The sequence below is a fragment of the Lissotriton helveticus genome, chromosome 3_1 (assembly GCF_964261635.1).
Source record: "Lissotriton helveticus chromosome 3_1, aLisHel1.1, whole genome shotgun sequence".
Classification (NCBI taxonomy): Eukaryota; Metazoa; Chordata; class Amphibia; order Caudata; family Salamandridae; genus Lissotriton; species Lissotriton helveticus.
Window position 1 is genome coordinate 1,037,631,589 of NC_136061.1, and position 12,066 is coordinate 1,037,643,654.

Below are 12,066 nucleotides of genomic sequence, written 5' to 3' on the forward strand. Positions count from 1 at the left end.
CATAGCACAGTGGAAAAATAATGCATCCATGAAGCACTGCAGGGAATAATAACCTTTTAACAATAATGCACAAACTGCCGGCGCAACAGATAGCAGCCTACAGCGACCATGCCTCAACATGGAGCACGGCAACGTCGTTCTTAGTTGAAAACAATAGAAATAAAGCACACATTCAATGGAAAGGCCAGCAAAAAGGACTGACACATTGCTTACCACTGCACTGAGACACACAAAGAGAACCAGACAAGCTAAGGCACTCCACAAAGCAAAGTAACTCGAACCTTAAAATCTTGGAAGCTTACGACACATGGAGAAGATTATACAAAAAAGTAGAATGGGAGACGAAGCGAACCCAAAAAGACAGTGGCGGTCACTATTTTCCATTTGCAAACCTAAAGATTCCAGAAAATAAATTCTGGGCATATTTATACTCCATTGATTCCCCACGCACAAAAAAACATATTAAATAGCACACCAGTTGCTGCACGGGAATAGCCCATTTCATCTTTAATATCGTCAGTAAAGGGAAAAGGCTGCGATAAGCAAAAACATCCGCGGTACTACGAAACAGCTACCAGTTCCTACGCTTTGGAGTACTACACAACCGCGGTCACCAGCATCAGAACACTAGAGCAGACAGGGCTTCTGGCCCAAATGGCCTTCCTGCCAAAATGTTCAGACTAGATGGAGATTAACTGACACAATGGCTCACTCCTTTATGCAATGACTGTTATTCAGCGAGCCTAATTTATTTACTTATGTATTTTAGAGTGTCATAAAGCAATTATTTTGTGATTCAGCACACCCCATACTTACTCACCAGTGTGAAGAAGGGTGAGATTGCACTGCCCACTTACTATACAGTCAACCTAATGCACAGTTAACTCAAGCCTCTGGTCTCACCTAAAGAAGTGTCTGGTGTGATTCCCATGCTCTGAAGCAATGCTTCCGCTTCTCGTCTCTTTTTGTCAAGGTCAGACTCTTCTTGAACAGGAGCCGCTGTTTCTTTTTGTTGATCGGTCTGCAATAAAGAATACATAAAACTGAATACAGTTTTCAAATGTATAGACAGAGGGCGGTATTTAGCATAAAAACATTCCACAACAGCATATAATCAGCGCGCCTAAACATGGCTCATTATAAACATTAGGAACCATACAAGTGTAATGATGCATGCAATAAAATGCATAGTTCTCAAATCTAAAATCCTTTTATGTGGGAGGCAGGTCCATACTGGCATATAAGGCAACCAGGAGATGCCCGATAGGCTGCTCATGGCCTGGGCGTTTTTTTGGCTGTTTGTTGGCCGGTTTTATGGTTTGTTGGGCTGATTTTTACTGCTTAAGTCCTTGATATAAACTTTGCCTGCAGTTCCCATACCTCGCAAAACACACATATATAGTGTGTATTCAAAAGTTCAAATGGGCGCCAATTTGCACATGTACAACACTTTTTTAGTTATCCGATTCGCCAATGAGGCCCACTTTTATTTTGGTGCCTAGGCCTATTTTCTGTACCAGACCAAGTTCGGCCCTGTCAAGGAGCTGGTGTGACTCCCAATGTGGTATACAACTCATTGAAGCCAGTGACCAGAAGGCTCTTCTTGGAAGCGGCGGTCAGGTTGAACAGGATGAGAGTGGAACGGTGAAACAACGTGACCTAAGAAGTGGCTGATTTGGAGGTGCCCCACAAGTGCAGTGTTGCAAAAAGTAAGGAAGAAAGTTGTCGCGGGACAGGGACAGACTCGACCACTGGAGCTTAGTAAAACAGAGCTCACTTTTTAAAAGTCAAAGCACATTTCTATGAGGGTAGGAAAAAGGCAGGTGAACTATTAAAATACGTTTATAGCAATGATAACCGTGGCGCAAATAGATGCAACAGAGGACCACCTCATGCTACAGTTATCAGAGATTCGAAGAAACTACAGAAGCTCCAAGTCTTTTATCAGGGTCTCTATCTAAAGAGAGGGGACTGGTGGGAGATGGATCAGAATAGATACGGAAATGTGCTTAATGTTAAGTACCCTTGTGACATCATGGAGGGTCTAGAAGAGCTGTAGAGCGAATGAAATCGCAAGGACACCAGACTCTGACAGGTTTAGAAGAGATCATGTCCAGTCTTAACTCGGACGTTAACAGCTTTCTTCTATTTCTTTCTTGAAGAGGAGATAATCATGGCTACTATGACACAGGCACTTGTTTCGGTCATTCCGAAGTCAGGAAAAGGTCCAACCTTCTGCAGTATGCACTGGCCCATCTACAGGTGAACTGAAACGTGAAGCATTTGCCTAGTGTCCTTCATCACTGGAGGAGATGAGGACTCCTCTAACGTACCTGGACCAATCAGGTTTTATCAAATCTCTGACAGGTAGTGATAATACAAACATATTTTTATATATATTATTAACAGCGTACACTGTAAGTGCTCAATAACAGTTATTATCAAGTTAGATGCAGAGACTGTATTTGATGGAGTGGGGTAGGAGTTCATGGATAGCACATTGCGGACTAGGCAGTAGGATCAGTAGATGGCTCTTAGCCAGTTACCAAATATCAAGAGCAAGGATCAGAGTTAATTGGGCTCAGGGCCAATAAAACTTGTAATGAGTATGAGGAAAGGGATGTCTCTTGTCACCACTTCTATTTAAGTAGAAGGAGTCCATAGGAAATTACACAGGACATAACCAGGCAATAAGAGGTGCAGGGATTGGGCCATATACTTTTACATTGTCACAGTATGCTGATGGTGTCCAGTATCGTTACTGGATCCTCAGCATCCCACCTTCCCATTTAAGGGCGAGTTAGAGAAATATGACCAGGTAGTGGTTTTCTAGATGAATTCGCAAAAATTGAGGTGTTTAATCAGTCCATACTTAAGGAAATTGACATACGTGGGGATTCAGACTGCTCACACAATCTATAAGGCAATGATACTAAATTAGCCGCCCCTTTGACGTTAAGACACAGAAATGGTATTTCAAAGGACTTGAAGCCTGCTCATGGGTGGCAATAGCGGCCGCAATTAAACTACCAATGCTGCCACTAATGTTATAGAAACATTATTACTGCGAATCCAGTGATACCTCTCTAAAGCACCAATTGAGTGATGCATGCCATTACCCTCTAAATTAGAGTTACAACTTACTCAAGACACTTCTGATGGCACGAGCTATGGGGTAAAATCTAGTACAGATATTGAGCTACTGACAACAGAATGTGATACTTACGGCCATGGAAAAATTAACTCTCATAGTTAGTCAAATTGGAAAGGATTTCAATCTGTGAAACCTAGTGCTGACATTTCTGACAAAAAACCACCACTGGGTCTGGGCTCCCAACGGCACAGCTTGCCAGTTGCCACAAGCTTGTAATGAACAGAAAAAGTGCACGTGCCGCTACCAAATTATCTTGACATCTTTTAGTCAAAACATACGACAAAAACGCTATGTTTTACTGGATTGAATTCCAATTTTTTTATATTTAATTGCTTCTTATTATTTTAAAGCTCTTATATTTGATATTTTTATTTTATCAAATTTGTATTTGTTTTTAAAAAAAACCTTATGTACAAAACAGAAATCACATTCCTATTTCAAAAAAGACATTCCTATTTACAATAATACAATCAAAAAGTTTCATAATTCGAACCATCAATCATACCAAATACAACAAATTACAAAAAATTACAGACAAAACAAAAACACATCAGTGATTAAATGAGTGCCGGAATCAAAATATTCACAGGCAAAGCCTATAGCCAATTCTTAAACTAAACACAAATCTATTGTTTGAATCCTATCGTTTTTTATGAGTGGATCTTAATGTCCTAATTTCTGTATGTACTGCCTGGCTCTCAATATTCTTAAAATGAGGTTCAGGCTGGTTGAAGAAATGGGTCCGCAAAGGATCATGGGGACTCCCCATAATCCTTTGCGGACCCGGAAGTGCACGCGACTGAGACGCGCTGCTAGAGCCAGGAAGAAAGTGATCTGGTTTACCGCTGTGCCCCGTCCTATGAAAATACCGCCGGCGGGGCCACGGAAACAATTTCTTCAACCAGCCTGAACCTCATTTTAAGAATATTGAGAGCCAGCCAGTACATACAGAAATTAGGACATTAAGATCCACTCATAAATTGTAGTTGGACGACGCGGACAACAATATCTTCCTCGACACTCTGAAGAGCGAGAGATTATGGTCCTGATGAGAACTCACAATTGATGCGAGTTCGAAACGACTGCCATAAAGCCAAAAAATTAAAAACGATAGGATTCAAACAATAGATTTGTGTTTAGTTTAAGAATTGGTTATAGGCTTTGCCTGTGAATATTTTGATTCCGGCACTCATTTAATCACTGATGTGTTTTTGTTTTGTCTGTAATTTTTTGTAATTTGTTGTATTTGGTATGATTGATGGTTGACTGATGGTTCGTATGATGAAACTTTTTGATTGTATTATTGTAAATAGGAATGTCTTTTTTGAAATAGGAATGTGATTTCTGTTTTGTACATAAGGTTTTTTTTTAAACAAATGCAAATTTGATAAAATAAAAAGATCAAATATAAGAGCTTTAAAATAATTAGAAGCAAATAAATATAAAAAAATTGGAATTCAATCCAGTAAAACATAGCGTTTTTGTCGTATGTTTTGACTAAAAGATGTCAAGATAATTTGGTAGCGGCACGGACATTTCTGACAACAAAAATCTGAGACGTTACCTGTCCCGCGTCCTCCAGGGCTATTTAGATTATTCCAGTAGAGCACAGTAAGAAGCCGTTGGTGGGAACTGAGCACTCATGTATCTTATATATAGAATTCCATAACTCAGATACACTCCACCAGGACAAGAGCATGAACAGAGAAATATCTCAGATCTCTAGGGTGCAACTCAAGGAGTGTTATCTTAAAGGTACATAGAATGTATAGTGGTGTACTAAATAGCTTTTTGAGGGCGATTGGTTGCATTTTCCTTTTCTTCTTGTTGTGATTTCAATGAAACCTAATTTAGCATTTAGAATAAAGTATGACAAAAATGGATGGACAGAACAGAGCTCAGATTGGTGGTGGATGAAGAAAGAGTTGGAGCGAAAAGTCAAGATGTAGCGAAGAGACCTTTGAATGTGGGTATGTCTGTGTCTGAGGTATTTCTGGAGATTGGCGATTTGTTCAAATCAAGTTGCTCACTAGGCACGGAAAGGGCCTGCACAAGTGTTGGGTGTTTGTAAAACTCAAGCAGAGTTTCTCTTGTAAAAATAAAGTGGTAGATTAAATGACTGAAGGCAAATTATGAGAGCACAAACTAAGATGCAAGAAGAGCAATGCAAAGACGTTCATTGCATTAAAAATACTTAAAGAGTAGCAAAACACTGTAAAGTTCTGAGCGAGTGATAACTCGGCGCACTTAGGGTCCTGTGAGCACGTGCACCGATGTGCCTCGGTGCTCAATAATACGTTGACTTCAGTCAATATGAAAAACAAGCTACTTGGTGCCTCTTTAGGACAGCACGAGAAAATGCTATGCTTTGATTTCATCACTTAATTTTTCTAATACATTTGTTGATATTTGTCTGGAACCATAATTACTGTTCTAAGAATGAATATATTACTATTGAAATGTTAAATGGTGATGTGGCAAAATCCACCCCTTGAGGAAATAACCTGTGATTTATGTACTAATGGAATATCATTCAGTTACTGGGATTCAACAAAGGGGACCCCATTACCAGCTGTGTGTATGCAAACCCCTAAACAGAAGTATGATTGCACAGTTACCTAGAAACTGAGGCAGGAGTACATTTGGCTACATCAATTTCCTCAGAATTACAGAAGGATAATTTAAATAAGTGCAAGAACCGACCCAACAGGATGATTGTCCACTAATGCAAAAACAACAATTGATGGACGGAATGTTGCACAATGGCAAAACATTCGCCCCCAGTCACAGATCTGGGTTTAATCCATCGCTATTTTGCTCACCAAGCCACCCCAGTTCAGACATGGCCATATGCAAATCAGTCTTGACCCTGTGCCTCATGGGAACAGTCCAGACCGAACTGCCAAGTCATGTCTTTCCTGACCCGGACTCAAGCATCCTAGGACCAGTTTCTGGCTATCAGCCGTCTTCAGCAAGGATAGCTTGACTCCAGTGGCTTAGTGAGCTCGGGACCCACGTCTGGGCATACCCTTCCGTCTGAACTGGGGTGGCGTGGTGAGCAAAATAACAATGGATTAAACCCAGATCTGTGACTGGGGGTGAATGTTTTGCCATTGTGCAACATTCCGTCCATCATCTTGCGTGTTTTGCTGTTCACCCTATGTGGTAAGGGTATGCCCCGACGTGGGTCTCGTGGGTCATGAGATCAAGCTTCAGGAGGAAGCAAAACAAGTCCTGGCGGACGCGCTGGGCACAATAAAGTTTTCTTAATTTTTGCACCAGCAAATTCTGGGTCTACTCCTGGTAATTTCTGCCTATCAAGGGCCTGTGAGTGGTGGTGACGATTCTTTATATATATATATATATATATATATATATATATATATATATACATACATATATATATATATTTACATACATATATATATACATACATATATATATATATATATATATACACACAATAATATAACTCCATATTCAACCAACATAACATTCCTATTTGTAATACATTTTAAAAAGTGCTCCTATCGTAATGAGCTGGCACACAGACGCATCTCAACATTAAACAATGCCTTTATAATAGAAACAATATAGTCACTCAGACACAACCGACATCATAGAAACTGATGTCTCCAATAGTCACAACGACAAAATGGCGATTAGCTTGAATACCCTATTTTTTCCCACTTGTCTCAGACTATTTCCTTCTGTGAAAGGAGTGTTGATGTAATAGAGCATCAAGTATGGCTACAGGGGCTGCATCGATTCACAACAGTGACATGTGTACGTTTTTCTCTTGAAATCAGGACAGGTAATAGCAAATGCACATATGAAAGTGCATACGCGGTCTTGTTATTTAGGATAGCTGGTTTCATTTTTTCAATGGAATACAATACTGTTTGGAGAATAGTTCAAAACTGCAGTTCCTGTCACGAGCCTTACTTGCTTCTTTAAGTGTTCACTCTTAAAACCACAATACTCTGCAATGCTTCCGGTGTGCTGCTCTGTTTACAGCTGGTTCATCCCTTTCCTTTTTGTTACTTTTTGTTGTCTTGGATGGTAATTATGTAATTTAGTTATTCTGCACATACTGCAAACGTGGCATAGAAAAAGAACAAGAAAATAGAACCAACCAGAAATTACATCATTATCAATATACATCATCTCGGAGTTTTTTATTTTATTTACTGCTTTTGTGTTATTTAGGTCTCACCTACCAGACAATGCAGACTGAGAAAGACCAATTGCGAGCATACCAACAACTTATAGTGGGCGTTGAGCTCATCCAATAAATACCATTTAGTGACTTTATTGTCACTCATTTGTTTGCTTCTTGTTCGATGGCTTGGCTTGCCTTCCCCTTCTTGTTTATCCCAGCCCTGGAGCAAAGCATCTTTAACATCCTTTTAAATGGATACTTTGAATTCTTCCACTGCTCACATTTAGGGAACTACCTTTTTCTTTTCATTTCAGCACTCTACGAAAGTGCGTGTGTTTTCAAGCTCTCCCTCCCCTACACAGCCATACAGTCGCTCTTTACATGCTCCAGGCTGCTCTCTTTTTTCTGAGCTGCATTCTCTCTCTGTGTGTTACTTTGTCTCACCTCCCGCCCACCCAGCTTTATTTTCTCAAGCATTTAAACTCTGTTTTGGTGCACACTTTTTTCGGTGGATCCAGCAGCTGTCATTTGCTTCAGGGAGCTACAGTACATCAAAAGTGCTTTCACACACCTAGCAATTTTTTAGGTAAGCCTAGGCAACACACGCGCAGTCTCTCAACATGTTGCATCTCCTCCATGGGCCTATGGCATGCCATCGATTTTCATTGGTTCTTGTTTGTGTTGTTCTGAAATGCCGGCATTTCATTGGTGCATTGAATGTATTTATCTCTCCTTTGTGTGCTTGGTTTCCTCACATGGTGACTGGCCCTATTACATGTACTCTACACTCCTGTTGATTTATGCTCGTTGCGACATTACTGAAGAGTGTTTATTCTGCTTCCTCCATGTCCCGAAATACCCGATATAATCATCATCATAATAATAATGATAATAAATTAACTAAGAAAGTTCTAATGTAGATGGAACAAATAAATACTTATGTCAACATTGCCTTTAGTGTCATCATAACATCGTTTTGGGGATGGGCTTATTCCAGGTTTCTTTTCCTGGGCTGGGCTTATTGTGGGGTTATTTTTACGAACTCTAGTGCGTCTTTTCTTTTTGCTTTAAAGAGTCTACATGTGCTTCTGCTGTTGTTCCACACTCATTATCGTAAAACTGTGGATCTCACACTGTATGCTCATATATGCCTGACTACCAAACTAAGATGCTCTACATTAACTCTATGTAGACCCCGAAAGAATAATCATCTTGCTCTGTCCTGTATCACCTCTATTTAGTTCAACTAACAGTATCTCTCCAGACTATTCTGTGAACGCAAGTCACATCACAATTGGCTCCAGACACACACGCTTACCATTTGAGCTGTTTTGTTGATTTTTTATTTTATTACTTGTCTAACATCTGAGTTTCATGGACATATTGTGAGGAATGCTGCTTCGTTTCTAAAAGATCTCTGGTACATGCACTCTGACCTAATAGTATTGGGGTTTACAAATAAATTATCTTTGAATTTTACACTCACAACGAATTTCGTTAAAATTCTTTATTGTTAAAATCATCATTCCATTTTATTCATAAACTGTTCAAGAAAAAGTGCAGCAGGAAATGCTACAAGAGAAATAAAAACTCACAAAAATCGAATTGAGAAATAAAATTGAAATTCTTTATATGTTATTGAAGCTGCCCAAAAATCTCATGAGTTTGTCTCTGTTCCGCATGCTCCGGGCAAGTGTTGTTGTTTTAAATAAACTCATAAAAGTCATACAGGAAAAACACATTTGGTGACTGATGTCTTTGTGATTGCACCTTTACTCATATGGGAAGTTTCCTGATAGCTGTGTTAGATGTGGCTCACTTCCATAACATAGAGACACAGGTTATTTTGTTTTGAGAAACGCTAATTCCTTTTCCTGATCATTGATCATGTTCACTTTCTGCCATGTCATTCAGAAGATCATTAGAGCATTGAGTTACCCGTACACCGTTCAATGTGTGCTAAAGTTGCACTGTGTTAGCAACTTTTAATAACATTTTTATGGTTACCAAAAGTTAACAAAAGAAAGAGAGACCATCTGCACCCAAGTACAACACTCCCTCACAGGTACAAGAGCCCTGCAGCGACGGCTGCTTCTTCCATTCGAGCCCCTTCCTTTAAAAAACACATAGCACCGGACCTCACTTTTTAGGTCGAGTATTTGAGACCTCTTGTATATACTTTAGTATATACTTATATATTAGTATATACTTATATGTGTATGTACTTTGTGGGCTCTGGAGATCAGCCCTAGGACTGGTCTGTTTCCGCTTAGGGACTTTTTTTCTGTTCAACTGACTATTTAACTGGCTTAACAGAAAAGGACCAGTAGAGGTCAGTAAAATACCGCAATTGCTTTCTGCCGGGGGACATTCTTTTTTTACATTTTTCTGGCAACTGCCTCTATTTAACTTTCTTGATAGAAAACGACCAGTAGAGTTCAGTAAAATACCAGAATCACTTTAGCATTCTCTAGATTCCAGTCTATAGATATTGTCTTTCAGGAGCACCCGAAGACAATAATATTTTTTTCAAATCTTGTATTTTCAGTGATATGAACACTGAAGGCCCTGATTTTCTATTAAAAACAGAGCTTTGGACTATACCTTTTCCTGCTAAAAGGCAATATTTTTCTCCATGTGTTCCCATACCTGGAGTGTCACGCAGTTTGGTGCTTACTTTCCCTCCATGTTAAAGAACAGTAGATGTTGCAGCACCCAGGTTAATGTGCTGCATAGCTAAATATATATAAGGTCCCAAAGGCGAGACAATTGTATTGCAAATGCTTGTTATTTAGAGAACCTACGGGTCCTCCCTCACCCAAAGTGTGTTTCTCAAGCCCTGTCTGGAGAGTGCTTCTGCAGGTGTGTTCCCCGTCCAGTTTCAGGCACCCAAGAAAGGGAGCGGGCACCTCTCCTTATCGCTTGAAATGTTTACAACAGCTGGTTTCCAGCAGCTCTGTGAATACATCTCTTGTGGCCCAAGGTTACTGCAAACCATCATTTTACGATTATTTCTTCCCTTTCAAGTTGTAGACTGTTCAAGCCGTTATCTAGTCCCTTTGTCTCTCACGTGAGTTAACTGTTTAAACTACAGTTTGTACAACTGCAATGTGCAGGCAAATTATTCGAATTCGTTTTATGGCCATTCTTTTAATGCTGAGATCACAAAACATTTGCACATTTATTGAGTCTCATTTGGGGCCTAAAGGTTAATTTTTCAGATGATTAGTCTGAACAGTAAGGGTTTGAATCCTGCTGTAAGGTGTGTTAGATTCCAAAGAATGCTGTAAAGGTTCAAGAAAGTAAGTTTTCATTTGTTACCATCGTTTTATGTTATGAATACATGCTTTCATTTGACACTTGTACAGCAAACACTAAACCGATCTCGGTCAAGTGACCACTTGTTTTATAGCTTTAATGTCTGTCGCGTCAACCTAGCATGGGACTCTGTGCTCCGAAAAGGGTCTGACAGACTCCATACAGTATTTGAGCCATGCGTGACCTGGGCTCTCTCTCTGTCTATGTCAGGCCCTTTTAATTCCTTATTTATTTATGGACGAGTTTTGTAAGGTGCATATTGCACCGGTCAGCGAGTACAGAAGCAGGATTTTCTTTGTCATGGTGCTTATATACTCGGAAACTGGAAGATGTGCACAGCTGGTCTCTTTCCTTGCTCACTCTTTCGGTTCACATGCCTCTCGGTCCGGTGCCCATCCTCTGTACCCCGCTGTCAGCTGGTGGGTGATCATTGCCTCTCTGAACACCTGCCCTACTTTGAGATTAATAAGGTTACTTTAGGAAGAGCATCCAGTCCCCCCCTCTCTCATCTCTCTTGCTCTCTCATGCACTCTTCCCACCTCTCTCATGCGGTTGACTTCAGGTCTTCGGGCACAGTTTCTTTCCCGTGCCTTTTCAAGGGTTCCGTCCCTCAATCCCACACTCTCCTCCTCTTCTTGGGGTGTCTTCTGCATACACAAGCGCTCCCTCTTTATGCTTCTGTCTGCTCTCCCCTTTTTTCTCACACACTCTTTCTGCTCCTCTATCTGGAGTTCATTCACCACTTTGTGCACAAATTACGTATCCCTCTCTGTCTTCCTGTATATCTATTCTGTGCAGCTCTCACCCCGATCTATCTACCATGCCACATAATTCCGCTACACAAATGCACTCCACACAATTCCACAACTAACAATTCCAATCCAACCCACATACATACACAATACTCCAAACCAAAACACATGGGTAAAAGATAATGTAATTTACAATGCCAATAGCTCTAACTCTCGCAAATGCGCGACCTATTGGCATTGCCAATGCTTGTTTTATATTTTCCAATCTAAATGGCGTCCGCCATCTCAGATCTTTCAATAAAATAAAATGAAAAAATAATTTCTCAAAATGGCACCCACGTCATTCTGTAGGCATATGCAAGGATGGTGACGCTTACATGAGCCTACAGAATGATGCCATTGGTAACAGCAGCCACTTCATTGTACCTTTTTTTGGCAATGCTGAACATCCTCACCCAACAGTATTGACGTACCAAAACGCAAGGCAACACCAATTGGATTTAATAATGCTTGTTCATTCTTGGCATATGATTACAGTGCATATTTATCAGTATCCCATGAAAATACTGGGGACAGACTGTATCGAGCGTGGACAGGATCACTAGTAACTTGGAACGTTCAAAAGGGCAAAGCCATCCAGCCACTCAACATTGAAAACATCATAAGAAGTTGAGGCGAGA

At 40.2% G+C, this 12,066-nt stretch overlaps 1 protein-coding gene across 4 annotated transcripts in view; it reads right to left on the bottom strand.

The window, feature by feature from the left end:
- Positions 1-12,066, bottom strand: part of DYNC1I2 (dynein cytoplasmic 1 intermediate chain 2) — a 459,267-nt gene that overhangs the window by 374,301 nt on the left and 72,900 nt on the right. For all 4 annotated transcript variants that reach the window (XM_078681574.1, XM_078681573.1, XM_078681572.1 and 1 more), the window contains exon 3: positions 904-1,021. In XM_078681574.1, the coding sequence (XP_078537700.1) occupies positions 904-1,021 (118 nt within the window). The remainder of the gene's footprint in view (positions 1-903; positions 1,022-12,066) is intronic.